This window comes from Dermacentor andersoni, chromosome 11 (assembly GCF_023375885.2).
Source record: "Dermacentor andersoni chromosome 11, qqDerAnde1_hic_scaffold, whole genome shotgun sequence".
Taxonomy (NCBI): domain Eukaryota; kingdom Metazoa; phylum Arthropoda; class Arachnida; order Ixodida; family Ixodidae; genus Dermacentor; species Dermacentor andersoni.
The window spans coordinates 15,307,237-15,329,107 of record NC_092824.1 but is presented as its reverse complement, the minus strand read 5'-3'; the positions used below and the strand labels follow the sequence as shown (position 1 = coordinate 15,329,107).

The following is a 21,871-nucleotide window of genomic DNA, read 5'->3' as shown; positions in this document are numbered from 1 at the left end:
ATTCCGCCGCCTCTGTTGCTGATTGCGGCTACACTTGCTCGCCCTCACCACAATGTCATCAGCCACGTCTGCCCTAACTTCACCGCTCTACTTCACCGACGTAACCAGGACCCACCCAGCCAGGAAACTAGACGATGCGGTACCTAGAGGTGGTGCTGCAATGTCCTATTTGCTGCAAATTCCTCCACTGACGCTATCAACAAGTCACAACCTTCTATATCTTCAAGTCGATTTCGCACCTGTCACAGCACTCATCGACACCAGTGCGCACATCTTCATTACGAGAGCTCTCCTTCGGCGTCATCTAAAGAAATTTCCCACACTTGCCATTACTCGGGTCATACGTATCGTCGACAGTAGAACGGTAAATTGATATGGGGCGATAATTTTCAATATTGAACCTGTCTGCCTTCTTATTTATTGGAATGCCTTTACAACCTTAATTTTTGATGGAAAGATGCCTTCAGCAATAGAGATATTATAGATATGGACTAGAATGGGGGGGGGGGGCTATATCGTGTATGACATATTTTATGGGTTTCATCTGCAGGTCGTTTGAATCACAGGTTTTAGAGTTTTTCATTGCCATAAATACAGAGCAGACCTCGTACCTCGTCGAGATTAGTTGGATGGAAAAAGATTGTGTTTGAGTTTCCAGGTAGGGAGAGAGTGGTTTTCGGGCGCGTATGCGCTTGTGTTTCTCTGTTCAGGAAGTATTCGTTAAACACCTTCACCATGTCTGTTTCGGACAGTAAACGACCTTCTAGGCTGATTTTTTCCAATTGGTTCTGCGCGTGGTGTCCGCTCCATTATATTATCAAGGTTCCTCCACAGTTTTTCTGAGTTTCCATCGCACAATAAAGAAGATTGTAGATAATAGTTATCTCTGGTATTCCTTATTTCCTTGTTTAGACTGTTCCTGTAAACTTTAAATTCTTTAAGATCAGCAATTTCACGAGTCTTAATGAATCTGGCATAAAACTTATCGCGTTTTTTATTTTCTTTAATAGCTCTCTTGTTATCCATGGTTTACGGCACTACTTGGGTTTATATGAGCTTCTGCATGAGCTTGATGATGCACCAATTGCAGGTCATTTGGTGTCATCGCACCTACGACAGTGTCTGCTGCCACTTCTAGAGGCCCCATTGTGTGTGGCAATACATTGCTGAGTGCAAACGACGTCAGCAACGGAAAAAAAACAGGCATCTTGTTGACTAACCGGGTATCTTCAATTCCTCCACATTCAACTGAGTCATTCTTTCAAGTAGGCTTAGATCATGGTCATTTCCCCCGAGTCTAGGTCCAGCAACAGGCGGATCGCTGTGGCTACTGATTACAAGACACACTACCCCATAACCCGAACACTTTAGACCAGCTGTGCAACTGACGTGGCAATTTCCTCCTCCACGACATCATCTTAGTGCACGCTGCTCCACGACATCTACTCCCGAACCATGGCCGTAATCTCCTCTCCCAAGTTATCGCCAGCGTCTTGCATTCTTGCTCTACCAAGCACAAGCTCACTACCTCGTACCATCCTCAGACCAATGGCCTGAGTGAGCGATTGAACCGGACTATCACTGACATGCTACCTAAGTACGTTTCGCCAGGCCACCGTGACTTGGACATTGCACTACCATATGTCATGTTCGTTTACAATACTTCACGCCATGAAAGTGCTGGTAATACCCGTTTTACCTGTTTGGTCGCGACCCTGCCTTGCCCTTGGGCGCTTCACTTCCCTCTGCGAGTGCCTCGAACAGCGAGTATGCCCATGACGGCATCGGAAATGCTGAATACGCGAAGCAGGTTGCCCCTATACGTCTGTTGGCGAACTAAGAAAACCAAAAGTTGGTTTACACTCAGCGGCACCATGACGTACACTTTTAACCAAGTTCCCTTGTGCTACTTTGGTTCTTTTCCCGTCGAGTGGGGCGACTGCTTACGCAGTGGAAGTGTTGCGGAGAGGCTGTTTGACACGCGCTCGCGTGGTCCGTAAGCTTTTGCCGCCAACTGTACGTGCAAAGCATGACTGTTATCACTGTAGTCTGCGGCGTAACAGGTGTTCACTGTATACCATGTGATGCGCAGCTACTGAAAGTTGCACAGCATATGCCCAAATATTTTTGACGGTCAGCATTACTTCAGCGTAACTGGAAGTAAACTTGGATGGAACCACAGGCAAAGAAAAGAGAAGGCACAGTCCATGAAGAAAGCAAATTCTTGTAATATTGGTGTCAAGCTACGGATGACCTTGTTGGTCCTATTTTTATTATTACCCTCGTATCCTTACCCTCCCCTCAACACTGCATCTTGACTCATGGATGGATGGATGGATGTTATGAGCGTCCCCTTTGGAACGGGGCGGTGGCTTGCGCCACCAAGCTCTTACTACTATGCTGCCTAATATCCTACCTAGGTTCACCAATGAAAAAAAAAAAAACCCACTATGAATTACCACGTCCAAATTTTCTGATACCCTATTGCGAACTGTGCTTTTGTACGTCTCCTTCTTTTGTCGTTTCCCTACTTTTCTTCCACCAATCCTCCAATCGCCTCTTACTGATGTCTATTGCAGACCTGTTTGCTTTACCACTGCTCCCGCTGAACCCAAGGGCTTCAAGGAGGCCAGTGGTGCCTAAATCGACCGCTGGGTAGACGTCTTCACATTCTAATAAAATATTGACACGTGTACTTATCTTTATCGGGCGACCACGTTTCGCCACCTAACAAATCTAATCGCACAGCGCGGGACGCGCCTGCATGTATCCGAAGTTTCTGGAAAGTTATCGATGCTTCTACCCGGCTGTCTGTTGTCGCCGAACGTTGTGTTCATCGTGTGACGCGAATAGTGTAGAACATTGTGGAAGGCGCGCGGGTCCGAACGATTAGCCTGGAACATTCGACGACTGCTGTATAAAAGCCGACGCGCTTGCCTCACTGATCAGATTTCCGACGATCGCCGACTGTGTTCGCCGCTTTCGTTGTGCTATAAGTGTAGCCTGTTTTGTGGGCACAAGTTCGCCCAATAAAAGTTAGTTTTCTCGTTCACAGTATTGCTACTGTGTTCTTCTACGTCACCACCACGTGACATCTGGTGGAGCCTCAGACTACAAGAATACGACGTCACTGTAACATACAAGTCCGGAAGAAAACACTCAGATGCCGATTGCCTATCCCGCGCCCCCATTGACCCACCGCCGCAAGATGACGAGGATGACGACGCCTTCCTTGGCATAATAAGCGCGGAAGACTTCGCCGAACAACAACGAGGGGACCCGGAGCTAAAAGCCCTAGTCGAGTATTTGGAAGGGCACACCGACGTTGTCCCTAGGGCATTTAAGCGTGGATTATCTTCGTTCACGCTTCAAAACAACCTACTCGTGAAGAAGAACTTCTCACCAGTCCGCGCCAGCTACCTCCTTGTTGTACCGTCAGCGCTGCGTCCAGAGATACTGCACGCCCTACACGACGATCCAACCGCTGGGCACCTCGGATTCTCCCGTACGCTGTCGAGAATACAGGAAAGGTATTACTGGCCGCGTCTGACCGCCGACGTTGCCCGTTACGTCAAGACATGCCGGGATTGTCAACGACGCAAGACACCACCGACAAGGCCAGCTGGATTACTACAGCCGATCGAACCTCCTCGCCGACCATTCCAGCAGATTGGGATGGATTTGTTGGGGCCGTTTCCGATGTCAACATCCGGGAATAAGTGGATCGTCGTGGCGACGGACTATCTCACCCGCTTTGCTGAAACTAAAGCTCTACCAAAAGGCAGCGCAGCCGAAGTGGCGAAATTTTTCGTCGAAAACATCCTGCTGCGACATGGTGCCCCAGAAGTCCTCATCACCGACAGAGGAACGGCTTTTACAGCAGAGCTCACCCAAGCCATTCTGCAGTACAGCCAGACAAGCCACAGGAGGACAACTGCCTACCATCCGCAGACGAATGGTCTCACGGAGCGCCTGAACAAGACCCTCGCCGACATGCTAGCAATGTACGTCGACGTCGAACACAAGACGTGGGACGCGGTCCTGCCGTACGTAACCTTTGCGTACAACACGGCGGTGCAAGAAACAACACAGATCACGCCGTTCAAGCTGGTCTACGGCAGGAACCCGACGACGACGCTTGACGCCATGCTGCCGCACGTAACTGACGAAGAGAATGTTGACGTCGCTAGCTATCTCCAGCGCGCCGAAGAAGCCCGACAGCTCGCCCGCCTGCGAATCAAGAGCCAGCAGAGGACCGACAGCCGACACTACAACCTCCGACGACGCTTCGTCGAGTACCAGCCTGGCGACCGTGTTTGGGTCTGGACTCCGATACGCCGACGAGGACTCAGTGAGAAGCTACTCCGACGCTATTTCGGACCCTACAAGGTCATCCGACGTATTGGCGCTCTGGATTATGAGGTCGTGCCAGACGGCATTTCGCATTCACAGCGGCGCCGCGCACGATCTGAAGTGGTCCACGTGGTGCGCCTTAAACCCTTTTACGGACGCTGACGAACTTCGTCATTTTTGTTCTTTTCTTTGCTACGAGTGCTTTTGTTTATTAACTTCGTTTGTTTGCAGCATCGGGTCGATGCTTTTTAAGAGGGGGGTATTGACACGTGTACTTATCTTTATCGGGCGACCACGTTTCGCCACCTAACAAATCTAATCGCACAGCGCGGGACGCGCCTGCATGTATCCGAAGTTTCTGGAAAGTTATCGATGCTTCTACCCGGCTGTCTGTTGTCGCCGAACGTTGTGTTCATCGTGTGACGCGAATAGTGTAGAACATTGTGGAAGGCGCGCGGGTCCGAACGATTAGCCTGGAACATTCGACGACTGCTGTATAAAAGCCGACGCGCTTGCCTCACTGATCAGATTTCCGACGATCGCCGACTGTGTTCGCCGCTTTCGTTGTGCTATAAGTGTAGCCTGTTTTGTGGGCACAAGTTCGCCCAATAAAAGTTAGTTTTCTCGTTCACAGTATTGCTACTGTGTTCTTCTACGTCACCACCACGTGACAATATGCTCCGTCATTTCCCTAGCTTTACTGCAGCAAGCACATGTTTCTTCTTCCTTCTTATATCTCGCTTTATAGGTGCGTGTTCTAAGGCATCCCGATCTCGCTTCGAAAAGTAATGAGCTTCCCTTTGAGTTATCATAAATGGTTTCTTTCCTAATTTCAAGAAAGGGTATGGCAGCGCCACCCCTCGACAGAAGTGGCCATTTCAATGAAGCTCCTCGGCATTTTTTTAGGTGTGTTGCCCGTTCTTCAGTTGAAGTACTGTGCTCAACTTGGCGGTGTGGAGGACGAGCTTCTAGTAGAGGATTATTTGAGAATACAGGTGTTTGTCTTGTGCCATACCTCTTTGTACAGTCACATAGTTTCTTCAGTCCCACAGCAATACTGTGACACACCTTATAACCTCTGCACAGCAAATATTTTTCATATATTTTGTTGCAGTGGTGCCATGTATGAAGGTGTGTATATTGTCCTTTTTTCTGCACACGAAGTTGCGCTGCGAAAATTCTGTTAACATAAAATTTACAATGGCGCTCATATTGCTGTTAATTTTAATTTTCTGTTGTTTCACGGAATGTCTAATAGAAGATATTCATGTATTTGTTATGTGTGCCTGATGCATCGTTACCGCTGCAGCTAATGTTTATCTTCACATGACGAGAATGATTGTTGTACCTCTACCCCGATCCCTTTCTTAGACATGCCTGTAGGTATACAGTATGTGCAATATGTAAATAAAATTTATCAAAGTGCAATGACAGTTTCAGTATTCAGAGCACCATTCATTCTTCAACCCCATTCACATTTCCAATGTCAATGTGTGTGTGCTGCTTTCAAACCCAGCCACCAAATGCGCCTAAAACACAGTGGTACAATGTTAGAAAACTGAAAACATTTTTATTACCAGAAATTACATTTGCGGCGTACCAGTTTTCGGACAAGAGACACCCTCCAGCGCACATCTGCAGGCTTGGAGTGGCGCCTGACAGCACCGAATGGTGCCGAGAGCGAGTGGGGCTATACTAATCTAGGTACAACCAAATTAGGAAGGCCCACTAAGCTTGAACAAAGACACTCCCTCACCAGAACAGGAATTGGCCTTCCTGGTGCAGTATTCGGCTACAACCTCCCTAATGAAATGATCTCCTGAATGAACCGATGGCCCTCAGCCCCCAGCGGCTGCGGAGCACTTGACCAAGGTGGCGGTCAGACTTGCAACGCCGCAGAGGGTGATAAGAATAGCTGGGTTCGGACAGGCCGCCAATGGAAACTGACCCTTGCAACGTTTAACACCCGAACCCTCTCAAGTGAGGCTAGCTTAGCAGGACTCTTCGAAGAACTATCAGACATTGTTTGGGCTATTATCCGCCTTAGTTAGAATAGAAGTGGTGAGGCTTACACATTGCTGAATAACGGCCATGCCCTCTGCTATAGAGCCCTCCCGGATAAAAAGCAATACGGGGTACGATTCCTAATCCATAAAGACATAGCCGGCAACATTGACGAATTCTACAGCATCAACGAGAGGGTACCAGTAGTTGTAATCAAACTTAATAAGAGGTATAGATTAAAGGTACTACAAACCTACGCTCCAACGTCCATTCACGACGATGAGGAAGTAGATCAGTTTTATGAAGATGTTGAATTAGCGATGAGAAAAGTGCAAACGCGGTATACAGCAGTAATGGGGGACTTAATGCAAAAGTGGGGAAAAAGCAGGCAGGTGAAGAGGCAATTGGCAACTACGGTGTCGATTCTAGAAAGGCTAAATGTGAGATGCTGGCAGAATTCGCAGAAAGGAATAAGCTGAGAATAATGAGCAACTTTTTCAGGAAACGTAACAACAGAAAATGGACCTGGAAAAGCCCTAATGGCGAAACAAGAAATAAAAGTGATTTCATACTTAATGCTGATGCCAGCATATTGTGGGATATAGAAGTAATACGTAGGGTAAAGTGTAGTGATCATAGATAAGTGAGGGCCAGGATTCACCTCAATTTGAACAGAGAAAGAGTAAAATTGGTGAAGAAACAGGTCAACTTAGAGGCAGTAAAGGTAAAACCAGACATGGTTAGGCTGGTACTTGCAAACAAATATGCAGCCTTAGAAGAAAGAGATGATGATGATGATGACATAGAGGTAATGAATGAAACCGTAACGAGGCTGGCTTCAGAGGCAGCAATTGAAGTGGGAGGCAAGGCACCAAGCCAACCAGTAGGCAAGCTCTCCCAAGTAACAAAGGAGCTAATAAAGAAACAACAAAGAATGAAAGTGTCCAACTCAAGAGATAAGATAGAGTTCGCGGAACTATTAAAACTTATCAACAAAGCGAAAGTAAGTGATACAAGAAATTATTACGTGAGAAAGACTGAAGAAGTCGTTAAAAATGGACGCAGCCTGAAATCAGTGAGAAAGAAACTTGGCATAGGACAAACCAAGATATATGCACTGAAAGATATGCGGGGCAATATCATCAGCAATCTCGAAGGTATAATAAAAGCAGCGGAAAAATTCTATACTGATCTTTGCGGTCAGTATAGAATTTGGTCAGTATAGAACAGGCTGCTCCTGAGTCCTGAGGACTCAGGAGCACCCTATTCGAAACAATAATGAATAGTATACAGAAACTCCTCCTATAACTAGAGATGAGGTCAGAAAGGCCTTGCAAGGCATGAAACGGGAAAAAGCGGCAGGAGTGGATGGAATAACAGTCGATTTAATGAATGATGGAGGAGACAATGCTTGGAAAACTGGTGGCTCTCTATACGAAGTGTCTATCGACTGCAAGGGTCCCAGAAAACTGAAAGAATGCAAACATTATACCAATCCACAAAAAGGGTGACGTTAAAGAACTGAAAAATTAAAGGCCCATTACCTTACTCCTAGTATTATGTAAAATATTTACCAAAATAATCTCCAATAGAATAAGGACAGCACTGGACTTTATTCAATCAAGGAAACAGCCTGACTTCAGGAAGGGATACTCTACAATTGATTACTTTCCTGTCATTAACCAGGTTATCAAAAAATCCGCAGAGTACAATAAGCTTCTCTATATGGATTTCATAGATTGCGAAAAAAGCATTTGATTCAGTAGAGATACCAGCAGTCATAGAGGCATTGCGTAATCAAGGAGTACAGACCGCTTACGTAAATGCCGTGGAATCTACAGAGATTCCACAGCCCCCTTAATTCTACACAAGAAAAGTAGCAAGATACCTATAAAGAAAGGGGTCAGACAAGGAGACACAATCTCTCTAATGCTATTCACTGCGTGCTTAAAAGAAATATTCAAGCTATTAAACTGGGAAGGCTTAGGAGCAAAGATCGACGGCGAATACCTCAACAACCTTCGGTTTGCCGATGACATTGTTCGATTCAGCAACAATGCAGACGAGTTTCAACAATTGATTGAGGACCTTAACAGGGAGAGTGTAACTGTGGGGATAAAGATTATTATGCAGAAGACAAAGATAATGATAAACAACTTGACAAGAGAACAAGAATTCAAGATCGCAAGTCAGCCTCTAGAGTCTGTTGAGGAATACGTTTACCTAGGTCATCTAATCACAGGGAACCCTGACCATGAAAAGGAAATTCACAGAAGAATAAAAATGGGTTAGATCGCATACGGCAGACATCGTGAGGTCGTGACTAGGAGCTTACCGTTATCATTGAAAAGGAAAGTATACAATTAGTGCATTTTACCGGCGCTGACATACGGCGCAGAGACTTGGAGGCTGACAAAGAAGCTTGAGAACAAGTTAAGTACCACGCAAAGAGCGATGGAACGAAGAATGCTAGGCATAACTTTAAGAGACAGAAAGAGAGCGGTTTGGATCAGGGAGCAAACGGGTATAGACGATATTCTAATAGACATTAAGAGAAAGAAATGGCGCTGGGCAGGTCATATAATCCGCAGACTAGGTAACCGTTGGACCATTAGGGTGACAGAATGGGTACCAAGAGAAGGGAAGCGCCGTAGAGGACGGCAGAAGACTAGATGGTGCGACGAAATTAAGAAATTTGCGGGTGCTAGTTGGAATCGATTGGCGCAGGACAGGGGTAATTGGAGATCGCAGGGAGAGCCCTTCGTCCTGCAGTGGACATGAATAGGCTGATGATGATTATGATTATGATTTTATACACCTATTTATATAACTATTTCGTTACTACTTAAATATTGTTAATGATTGACCATGTATGTATAATTTACTATAGGTATCATCTTTCCCAATCTTGTGCAATTTCAAACTACCGGATGTTTTGTTTATTAGTTTTATTAAGTGGATTTGCATTTTCCCGCTGCTTTAAGTCTTAGATGATATACTGCATTGCACATTTCACATGTGTTTACAAATGGGGTCCCCCATGGCCGTTTTTGGTTTGCGGCCTCCTTCTGTATTGCGCGTATTGTCCAACAAACAATGTATTAACACTTTGATACACATGAAAACTGAAGGCATCTTCCAGTGTTTCTCAGATATGCAGACAAGGTGTTTCACGGCCCATTTATGTAATTCATGCTTTAATGGCACTGTTTGGAATTGCACTAATCATGGAATCCACGTTGCTTCACCTCGCTTCGCCAAAATCAGCGCACTTTAGGAATCGTCCGTTCTTTCTACGCTCCGAGTTGCAAGGACGTGCGCGATGTAAGTCGACACAAGTTTATCACACGGCTGCAGCACGTAGGCGGGAGACCATAGAAAGGACGAACTACGTGGTTTCCCGCTTGATCGGCCAAGCGAGACCCTCACAACGCGCGCTCTCTCAATTGGTACATGTGGAATACCTATACGGCGTCTACAGAAAAAAAAAAATTAGTTCAGCGCAGACCGATGCGTCACGCCTGTAGTGTCATGTCTTGAAGGGTTAGGCCTAACTGGGTTAGACGGACACGATTTAAAACTCAAGAACACACGCTGCTACTTTAATCGGCCATTCTTCTTTCTCATATTTGCCAGAGCATCGTGCGTATGCACCAGTTGTTTCTCGAAATCTGCCTTTCCTTGGCACTAAAGTACGACAGAGGAGGACGTGCTTCGCCCGTTTATCCCTAGCCGAGCTGCATTATGCGACAGTGTATAGATACTGCGGGATAAGCTCTAGGTTGGCGGCAGAGCCCTGCGCTCGTGGCCGGGTGTTCCATAGTTCGAATCGCGTGTTCGATGTGCCTTTTTCACTTTTTACAGTTGGATTCATCATCATCATCATAATCATCATCATCATCCTGGCTACGCCCACTGCAGGGCAAAGGCCTCTCCCATACTTCTCCAACTACCCCAGTCATGTGCTAAGTGTGGCCATGTTGTCCCTGCAAACTTCGTAATCTCATCCGTCCACCTAACTTTCTGCCGCCCCCTGCTACGCTTCCCTTCTCTGGGAATCCAGTCACCCTTAATGACCATCGATCATCTTCCCTCCTAATTACATGCCCTGCCCAAGCCCATTTATTTTTCTTGATTTCAACTAAGATGTCATTAACTCGCGTTTGTTCACAGGGCAAAACTGTTATACACTTTTCTCTTGAGGGATAATGGCCACTTGCTATTGATGATCTGAGAATGCCTGCCAAACGCACCCCAGTCCATTCTTATTCTTGATTATTTCAGCCTCATGATCCGGATTCGCGGCCTGCTTGATTATTATACAATTTTTCCTCTGACTGCTGTAGTAGTTTCTGCGATGCTGGGTGGAATGGAACACACGTCACCAGGGCTCATCAAGGGCAGCAACAGGACGACTTAGCCTGCTGCACTATGAATGCAATGAGTATGTGCCGCTGTTCAATGAACATCTTGGCAACTTGCGTCACTGAGTATGTGCCACTGGTTGTGCGGCAAGCGAGAGATCAGTTCTCAGCATTCGCAGGCACCGATGCGCCACGCTTCTTTTCTCCGAGGCCACGTGCCGACTTCTCGGCAGCGCCACCAGATGGCGCAGCGTGTCCATGAATAAGCGCGAGAGAGAAGCCAGCTTGCAGCATTAGCCTTGCTTCACATGACGCGATTTTCGTCGCACCGGAAGTGCGATTTCTGTCACTTGCGACGAAAATCTCAGTCGCAGTGCCGACCCCACTTTCTTTGGTTGGTCGTAACGTCGCAACGATAGCCGCGAATTGCCGTCGAAATTCCGCCGAAAGCTATTTCGCGGTTTGTTTTGGGAAATGGCTTCTAGCTCGAAAGGTACAATGCGCTGAGATGTGCATTGCCGAATTCGGCACGAACGCAAAGCGAGAATAAAAAAACTTGTACCGCTTCCACTCTCCCATTTCTATGCGTTCGTTCACACGCTACGTAGTAAATGAAGCGCATTTTCACGTTTGCTTCGCACACCTTTGCGAGTTGTCAGTACTACGAGGTGTTCGATCCCCACGAGACGGCATGGCCTTTTGGGGTTGTCACAACTTTCTTTTGTTTAGTAGCGGAGCAGTTTAAATAATTTGAACCTCGGCAAGGACAAATGACAAGACAGCAAAATACCCGAATATTCAACGTTGTGCTGAACGCAGGACCGTTTAGTTGCATTCTTTTCTTGTCGGTATTGAAGCGTGAATTTCCCAATGCATCTTTGAAACGTTATCTTAGCTGCTTGCTTATTAAATTTGGCATGCCAAACGTGCAGGCAATTGTAATGAATTTTCTAAGATGGCATATTTCACTCTGTGGTTTGAGTAAAGAGCGTTGTCAATTCAATTTCTTTTCGAATATTTCATGCACGTTAAGTTGCATCTCTTCTCTAATGGAGGACTTTTTTCCCTGCACCAATAAACCTTGAATATGTTGCGGATTTTGTATCCTTACTGCACCTGTATTAACCAATGCTTTGAACGGTAATTAACTATGTAGTTAGTAAATTATTGGCTTGCTATAGTGGCACAGTGACAACGCAACTTCCTGTATGGTCATTTAGAGCTCGTGCAACAATGCGGAAATCAGGCAAACAGCCTGTTCATATGTAATTGAAACAGTATAAGACGACACGTTAAAGAAAAGCAAATAACTGTTCAGTGAAGTGTGGCTGTTGCATTCCTTTCAGCGAATCTTTGAATTTTTCAGGTACAAATGGTTCTTGCACATCCACAGCTAATCAAGTGTGCAGGGACATCTATGCCTTATATGTTTCTAATAACAATTTCTAATATATAGGTTTATGATCCCGTTTATTAGCATGCAAACCCATATGACAATATCCCCTGCGATCACTACTTTTATAAGCAATGAAGTACAGTGCGACTTTAAGAACATTTCACTCTGGGATTTTAAGATAAATTTCTGCATTTCAACTATACGCAATATGTACTTTATTCAATAAAGGGCCACAAACGGCTTTTCTTTGAAGCGACACACTCATTTATTGCAATTGTACCTGCATACAGACAAGAAAAATAATCCGTCGACAACGAAATTGTTCGTCAATTATTTCACCTACCAAAGTGGCTATGGTATTCTGCTGATAACACAAGTTGAATTGCCAGCCGTGGCAGTCGGATTTCGTTGGGAGTCTTCGGTAAAAAAAAACTCTTGCACTTATGTTTAATTCATCATCATTTATTGCACCCTTAAACTTCCAAAGGCTATTGCGTAGGGAGAGGCAAGATAACATGCCAGCTAGCATATGAGCTGCAAAGACGGCTACCCTTCCCTTCTGAAGCATATTCCCAGAAGCATCTGAAGTCGACACACCACATGCCTATACCATGCAATAGGGGGTTAAGCAATCAGGCCACGAGAGACTATATGCAACTGCTAAACACACACGAGTTGCTAATCGTGAAGGTACAAAGAGACATCAGGCACACAAAGTATACTGATGTGACAATAACACTCTAACAGTAGTATGACACTAGATAAAATTAAATACCACACAAGTGGGGACCATTCCAGGACATCCTACACCCAGAGAAGCTGAACTGAAAGCGCACTTACAGTGCAAATTTGCACGCTACAGTGTCCTACATGCCTGCATGCATTCAGCAGAAACTGTCAGGGGTTGCACGTCACACAGGATTGTCAGGGAAATCGGGAGACTGACACACGATTTGCAAGCACAAGACCGTGAATTTAAATTACAGGATACGTAGCCCTGCAGATACTCAGGGCACCAGCGGGCTCATGAGCCCGGCATAACTAAATAGTGAACGAGTTGGTGTGTATTGATTATCAACTACAGCGCACCAGACAGGCAACTGGCAAGAACTAAGCACTCTGTATGCTCACATGGTTCTTATCCGTTCCCTTCTGTTGCACTTTAGTTAATAAATTCACGAGGCTGCACAATAGAAGAATGGTGTACAAGGCCCCCATTTCAAATCCAAATCAATGCGCGCGCACAGACGCAAATGTTGCAAGGGCACATAGCACGATGCAGTATCAACAAGATGACAACAGACAGGGATGACGGCTAACCTCCAACCAAGGTTTATTGTGCAACTGAGGTGATTTATAGAGCTTAACAAAAAAATATACAGCAAGACGGCCAGATAAAAATTGGTGCTTGATGCAACGAAACATAGATAAGAACATTACAGATAGAAAATATAGACAAGAAATCCAAGTAATGAAAAAAAAAACAATCAATACAATCGCCAACCACGCGTGTCAACACCTTCAAAGAAATACGGTTCTTTTTGGAATAGCCAGACGAGCACCTTGCTTATGCTAGCGAACGCTTCCAGTTCCATACCATTGGGCAAAGCAGCCTCTTGGAAGGTAGTTGTATGCGCAGTTGGTGATCACAATGTTTCTTTCTCCCCTGGACTTGTATATTTATTTGTATTTTCTGTCTCCCCTGTGTTTGATTGTTTGGTTTCTTACTGCTTCGCACTATACGCTTTGCAACAATGCCCAAATAAAAAAAAAATTATAATGTACATAGAAGCATCATAAGGGCGGATAAAGTAACTTGTTTCAGTTAAAAACAAATTAAAGAATAGCCTGGCTGCAAAGGGCACTAGAGAACCCATAGGACCAAGAGAAAGACCGAGATGATCTAACTGAAAATATAATGAATATGCTGAGTAAATGCTGGCTTACAAGCAATATACCGAACATATACAAAAAGGAGAAGCAACAGCAAATGTGCGTTTTCCATCAGGAAACGCATCCATTGCTAACGGAGGACATGCTGACACAAGATTCTCCCAGCGTGTTCAGGTCTACAGCTTCCATAATTTCTCTAGGTAGCTGATCAGTAGACATGCACAGAATGCCAGCTTCTTCCTCTACAACAGCGCGTAACACGGGACAACAAGGTGGACGACAGGCGTGTCTTTTAGAATGATATGATGCCGCGTACTGTTTGCGGCATCACAAGTTGCGGAAGCTGCTCAAACATTTGATGTGTCGGCTTTTGCGCCTTTAGAAATATTCAGAGAGGACTTCTGTATATATTCACAGCCCACTCGCGGACTTCTATATACATGTATGTTCACACCACACGCATCGCGATCGACGAATCAGGCAAGGGCTAAGGTTGAATTTCACAACACAATTTTCATTCCACGTTCAGTAATCACGCACGGATCATTTGCGGCTTCCTGCAGGTGCAGACGTGGGCTTTCGGTTTTCTGCTTGTTGCTGCGTTTGGTGCAAGAATATGGCGAGGAGCAGGCAGTGCTTATACGCAATCACGAGCAATATACACAAATAATTTCTCCAGAAGCTGACGCTGAGCACGGGTAGCGCGAGGATGTAGTTGGGCTGATACGACGACTTCGTTGCAGCCGAATTCCGAATACTGCATATGCTATGAGGTTAGCTATGTGAACTTGCTGATAGGTCATATTGTAATTTATTGTAGCGCAGGCAGAACGACACTGACACATGAAGGAACATCATCCCTGAATAACCATCTCCGAACAGCTGTTGTTTATGCACGCCGCGTCTCTTCGCACTGAACTTCAGAAACCGCCGTTGCGCACTCTAAAACAAACTTAAACTTCAACACGTTTTAAATTACAAAACACGGATATTATTTGCTCCTAATAAAGACAGGTCAACATTATTGTAATGTATGCGTCTTTTTATTACATTAAAAAGAACTACGCGGCGTGGGCCACAAAACCTGGCGGCAAGCAACCCTGGGCATAGCACCAGTTGCATTGTTGAAATCGCAATCATGTGAAATGGAACCTCTAAAAAATGGCTGTGGCTTAGCTAAGGTTAAGCCCAGGATGCGAAGCATACTAGCCTTTATTTTAGTTGTTGAACCACTGTTTAGCCTGGTGAACTGCTGTTGCTTGGCTATATTTGGTTCGGCTAGACGAAAAAACAACTCATGCGTTACTCTGCTTCGCCTTCAAGAGTGGAACGCGACAGCGTTCTCGTCGACCCGCCAAGGGGTGTAAGACAATGGGCTACGGCGCAGCGACTACGCGCCCCGCATTGGACGCGGTGAGCGTCGAGCAACGCAGCGTTCGGCGCGGCAACGAAATGTGCGCCTGAGCAAGCGACGCACGCCTGAGCCTTAGAAACAGCTCGTTTCTAAGGCAACACCGCATTCACTAGAGGCGCTTTTGTACCGCTTTGAAGCATCGTACTCGTGGCTCAGTGGTAGCGTCTCCGTCTCACACTCCGGAGACCCTGGTTCGATTCCCACACAGCCCATCTTGCAAGACTTGAGCCAAAGCCACCTAGAAAATCAGTCTCTGTAGCACGCCGCAACCTTCGCTTCTCATTCCAACGAGCAGCTCTGTCTCCAGGAGGCATCTCTCCTCGTGAGTGTCTAGCAGAGGCAAGCGCAGCTGCTTATATACCGCCGCGACGCCGCGAGCGACGGCGCTAGTTGGAGCCCCGTTTCTCCTCTCTCGTGACGTCACGGTGTCACGTGGTATTGAAGGCGACACCGCCGCGCCTGAGGAGCTGGGTTGAGCTCTCGTAATATGCTTCGCATAAAATCGCATTGCGGCGCGTGCGGCTGTACCGATGTTCGTCGTTCCAGTCGCAGCATGTGAAACAGCCTTTACGCGCATCTCCGCGTCGTGCGAAGGCGCCGGCGCGCCAAGCATTTCGGAGGCCACGCACAGGCTTCGCGGCGGCTCCGCTAGATGGCGCCGAATGTTCTTAGGGCAGTACGCGCCTCGCACATAACTCGTTTCGACGGTGGCAGTACGTTGTGTCGCTGTAGTAATTGAAAGCTAACCGCATTACCAGCAACTGTGATCGTAAGATGGGCCCTGCCTATTTTCTTTAACAGCGCAACGAACGCTTTCCGACGCATCTGGCCAACGACACGAAATCTCGCGAAAGTAACCGTACCCCCAAAGTCAATCGCTCGAAGACACCTGCTCGTAGTGATCGCGTCACCCACCGGCGTTGATGAGCGGGCGTTCTGTCATCATTCGAGAACGCGGGGAAAGCAGTATTGGCATAGGGTACCTTTAACCGTAAACCTTCGTACCGACCGACTTGGAGTTCAATTCGAGAAAGTCGTTTCGGCTGATGATGCCTCGCTCGTGTCACCTATGCTGAAGGTACTGGGACTGCCGCACTTAGATGGAAGTGCCCGCCGTCGGGCAAAACAGCAGTGGTGATTTTTAAATTAGTTCAATATGAAAAGAGTGGCGTAATTCTTTTATCCGGGGACAAATGTGGCAGCACTTTGTGTCCGACATTAGCCACAATTTATCTCCTATGTGTTCAAAGGGAAAGACACTTCTTGACCTATTTAGAACGTGTGTACGTATTTTTTGCCTGAGGTATTCTCGCAATATTATGAAGATTGCGCTTAGTACTCTGCAATATGTGTTTCAGAATTTACGATTTCGATGTAGCTATATAGCGTCTATTCTGCGACTATGTACTTGTAAGCTGTACGTTTCTTACCATGTGCGTGTACATCTTGAACAATGAAAAGCTACCGCACTGCCTTTAATGGCCTTCAGGTGCACTCTACCTGTTTCTATTGCATAGTGGTCCGCCGGGGGGACCTCCAGCTGTTCGAAATATGTTCTGTTCTATACATCGACGGCCGAGGTGGAACACATCGCGGTTTCGACGCCGCACGTGCATCCAAACATCGGACTGCAGGAAAATGAGATACCACCGCATAAATGTGAGAGATATGTAAATGGATACCAAGCTCAAAAGCCAAACCACACCGCATCGTGTGGGAACGAAATATATGGAAACGAGCGTCTAAACCTGCGAGATGCGACGCACGCATGAGTGCACCGTGCGCTCTTCAACGGTATGCGAAAGAAATTGGGCACAACAATTACGCGCTAACAGCTTCAAACGTTCGCCGCTTCTCGCATCACAGCAAGGCGGAACGCGCTTTAGAAGGTAACGCCAAGACTAATATGAAAACCGAGTGTGACCGTCGCCGGTTCATGGAGTAAGGTAAAAGTCCTCAAACGACCGCGCCGCAATCTAGCAATTCCCCACAAAGCTGGCGGCGACCGCTCATCGCTTCTGTTCGTCGTCTGCTAGCATGATAACTTCCAATGAGTTGCAAGACCAAAATGTCCTGGCTGGTTCTGGCAGCCCCGCAGGCAGCCTGAACCGTCCAGCCAGAGGAAAAATTCAGTGGCGATTTTGCGGTAAATGCGAGAGAAATGCGCTAGCATTACGTCGCACCTCGAGTTCCCGGATCCATGATTTAAGGAGCTCACTTGACACATGCCCTGCCTTTTCGAGAAGTGCAACACGCAGTCGTCGGCGGGCAGATATGTATACAGTAAATATACACGGTGTCCCAACTATCGGGCGCCAAGATTTAAGAACATGCAAATGCCACGCAGCTGGACGGAACCAACGTGTTGTTGTTTGCCGTCGTTTTTATTTGGTCAGATGACTTTTTTTGCATTCCGCCGAATTAAATAACTAGCATTTATTAAGCAATGAACTTCTGAAGCATTATAATTAGATTAAATGTGTCAATGAGAAAACTATAGAGCAACACGGAAGAAACCCGAAACAGCTTTCTGTTGCTTAATACGTGCTACATAAAAGTGTTTTTCTGAGCGTGAAAGCAGCCCGGGAGTACACGCAGTATTGCCGCGTGACTGGCCGCTCGAGGCACTTCACGTACAAGTTTGTGAACACAGGCATACTAACTGAATTAGCAAGCATGGTGTCACGTGCGCACAAGCAAACATGAACAGATCTCACTCCATGACCGCGGAAACTCGCTGTCAAAACGATGGAGTAAGGAAGTTCGGCAGCATTGACCTCCGGCATATTTGACCAGCGTGCTGCCTCTCTCATCAACGCGAACTAAGCCACGGAAACACAGCGCGCTACGGACTCTGTCCCCGTCGCAGACGGCTTTCAAGATACAGCAGCGGCGAGGGCGCGCGGCCGCCCGGAGTAGAACCCCCCCCCTCCGCTGCCATCTTCCCGGAGCCTTGCGCATGACAGAAGACGGCCGCTTCCTCCCCGCTTCGCTCCCTTGCTAGGGCGAGATTGAGCCACGATCCCCGGCTCACCCTCGCAAGCTTTCACTGGCACAGAGATCATACAGCGCGCGGCAACCATTTTATCGCCCTTGGACGTTATAGAGCACCTCACGGCGACGGCGATGGGAAAAATGCACTTGGGGTGTCCATATAATTGCTCTCGCAGTAAAAAAAAGTTGAAACGGCATCTAGCACAAGACAATGGCGTTATATTCGCGTGTTTTCGCACACTACAAACACAGACTTCGCAGACGAACTGTGTCACAACTTGTGGCAGTCTCTAAAACAATCGGTATTGTAGAGAGAGCGACTTCAATTCATGCACCTGAATAGATGCAACGACACCAGCTTCTTGGAGCGTTCATCCTCGTTTGAAGCACCGTTGGGAAAAACGTTGTTTTTTTTGCAATTAGAGATGGCAACACGCTAACGCGTTTTTGCTAGATCAACACACATGGCCAAAATCAGAATTTTTCACGCTTAAGCGTTCCGTTTGGGTTTATGAGCTAACAATACGTATGTCGCGAAATAACGATGAGACTCTATAGAAGAGGTTAATTCGGGGCCGCAACATTCAGTGGCGTCCTGTGCGACGATGAAAGGCTCAGGACCAATAAGATCCGATTCAGGGTAGACAATGGCAGGCGCCTATAATGACGTCATGGCCTTGAGCTGTTATGTACTGCGGCCAAAGACGTGACGTAGGGTGACGACGCAAGTCAATGTACTTACTCACATAGAACAGAACTTCATTGGTTGCCACCCCGGTGCTGATGCCCTGCAGCATGCCGCAGCAGACGCCGATGAAGGCGATGGTGCAGTCCGAGAGTCGCAGCACCAAGTTGGCCCCCACCACGAACACCGAGACGCTCACCATGCGGAAGAGGAGGAAGCCCGAGTTGATGTCCGAGTACTTGCTCACGTCCCAGTCATACATCTTCTTGGCGTAGAAGAAGTTGATGCCGCGCGTGCCCTCCGACACGAACAGAATGGTGCACATGGAGGTCATGAGCAGCAGGATCTGGGCGCGGCCTCGGTTGGGCCTCCGGCGGACGCACACGAGCAGCCCGTCCACGAAGTTGCGCGGCTGCATCAGGTCGCCGAGCATGGCCTGCCACGAGTTCCTCTGGGCGTCGGTGGGGTTCTTGAGCATGAAGACGACCCAGGCGAGCGACGCCAGGAGCAAGCTCGCTGACACGATGAACACCGGCAGGTAGCCCCCGGCGCGGAAAATCTGGCCCGCCATGAACTGTCCGAAGGCGAGCCCGACCATGGCCGACATGAGGATGATGAGGAACTGGAGGGTGCGCATGCTGCCCGAGGTGCTGAGCGACGCGTTGCTGCACACGGCGGTGAGCACGCAGACGAGGCCCCCGCTGAAGCCGTTGGGGAGGCTGCACAGCACGTTCAGGTACATGGGGGCGCGCATGTTCACCACGGTGTAGATGGTGCCCAGGTCCTGCAGGATGCCGCCCAGCGTGGCCAGAAAGATCGGCAGCTTGTGCCCATACCTGGATGAAAAGATGACTCATATGATAGATATATCATATGCGATATGATAGATATATCAAAGACAGCTGTACATCTGCCAAAACGCTGAAAATCAATCACTGTCACAACTGTCCCTCTCTGTTTGATGTATCTGAGAACGACCGGGCACCTGGTCTGGTGTCTTCACTGCCAGGGCCGAACTGCCATTTTTTTGTAAACCCTGATGAAGATCGGTCCACCGATCCAAACTGTTGAAATTAAATACTTGATCTGTTTACGTTGTAGCACCACTGAAGTTCTTTACGTTTGAAAGGTAGCCTGAAGAATTGCTCTTTGCCTACAATATATATATTGTAAGGAAGATGACGAACATGCGCGCAGTCAGCAGCATCGGCAGCATCGAGCGCGCAGCAGAAGCTCGAGCTCGGGGACTGTACTCGGTGCATCGTAGAACCGGCGGTCGCTGCGAACCCGAATAAACCTCCTTTATAAGTGGTGGAGGTGCTGGGTAACATTCCACTCTACCATCCTGGAACTCCGTTCTCGGACGCTACCCTCCGCCATGCCGGACGCCGACCAGCAGACTCTTCCATCGCCACCCGTCCCTTGCGCTGGCACCGTTCGCCAGCGGGAGCCTCCCATCTTCAGCGGAACCGACGACAACGACGTTGAAGAGTGGCTGTCGTCCTACGAACGGGTGAGCGTTCACAACAAATGGAATGACTCGGACAAGCTGTCTTACGTCTCATTCTACCTCGCGGGCGTGGCCAGTCTCTGGTTCAGAAATCATGAAAGGGATATCCGAACGTGGTCGGCGCTCAAGACGTCCATTACAGAAGTATTTGACCGACCCGCCGTCAGGAAACTCCGAGCCGAGCAGCGTTTGCGTACACGCGCACAGGACACGGGTGAGACATTCACCAGCTATATAGAAGACGTTCTCGATTTGTGCAGGCGCGTGAACGCTGCCATGACGGAAGCGGAAAAGATCAAGCACATCATGAAGGGAATCGACGATGACGCGTTCCAAATGCTTCTGGCCAAGGACCCGCGCACTGTTGGCGACGTCATCAGCTTGTGCCAGAGCTATGATGAATTGCGTAAGCAGCGAGCTCTGACAAGGCGACATCCCACACCAAATGCTGCATCACTCTGCAGCCTTACCACCGGCCCAGAACAAGCCTCCCTGATAACGCAAATCAAGGATTTCGTCCGCGAAGAAGTCGCACGACAGCTATCTCTGGTGTCCGTCACTCAGGAGGCTGCCAGCACTTTGCCGTCTCACACCCGTAACGTGATCCATGAAGAGGTCGCGGAAGCGCTGCCGGCTGTTCACCAGCAGGATGTCGTGACTACACCAGTCACTTATGCTACGGTTGCTGCAATGGCCCCTCGCAGTGTGCCCGTGCGTCGCTTCCAGCAGCCTGTGCACCACCCTCCCCCTCCCGTCCCCTGGACCACCACTGCCGTCGCTAACCCGTGGCGTACGCTGGACAATCGCCCTATATGCTTCGCATGTAGGTGTCCCGGTCATGTCGCAAGGTTCTGCCGCCGCCGATCGCAGGCGTTCGACGGCGATCGCCGAGCGCCCTATGTGCCGCCTGATGCAAATGCGCCTTACGAACCCTTCGGCCCATCACCAGCTCGCTCCCCGACTGATCGCCGTCCTCGCTTCGAACGCCTCCGGTCACCCTCCCCACGTCGTCGATCGCTTTCCCCTATGCGTCGACGACCCGTCTCTAACGAAGAGGGAAACTAGACGACGCAGTTCCTGAGGCAAGAACTGCGCAAGTGTCGACATGCCGAAGTCCTCCTCCTTTACCTGCCAATGTCATTGATGTGTTTATCGAAGATGTCGCTACAGTCGCCTTAGTCGATACCGGTGCCGCTATTTCAGTTATGGATGCCAGGTTTTGCCGTTCGCTTTGTAAAGTGACGACGTCTCTGTCTGG

At 47.9% G+C, this 21,871-nt stretch overlaps 1 protein-coding gene across 1 annotated transcript in view; it reads right to left on the bottom strand.

The window, feature by feature from the left end:
* Positions 1-21,871, bottom strand: part of LOC126517682 (proton-coupled folate transporter-like) — a 70,941-nt gene that overhangs the window by 22,776 nt on the left and 26,294 nt on the right. Inside the window, exon 4 of the mRNA XM_055064390.1 lies at positions 19,161-19,939. Coding sequence (XP_054920365.1) covers positions 19,161-19,939 — 779 coding nt within the window. The remainder of the gene's footprint in view (positions 1-19,160; positions 19,940-21,871) is intronic.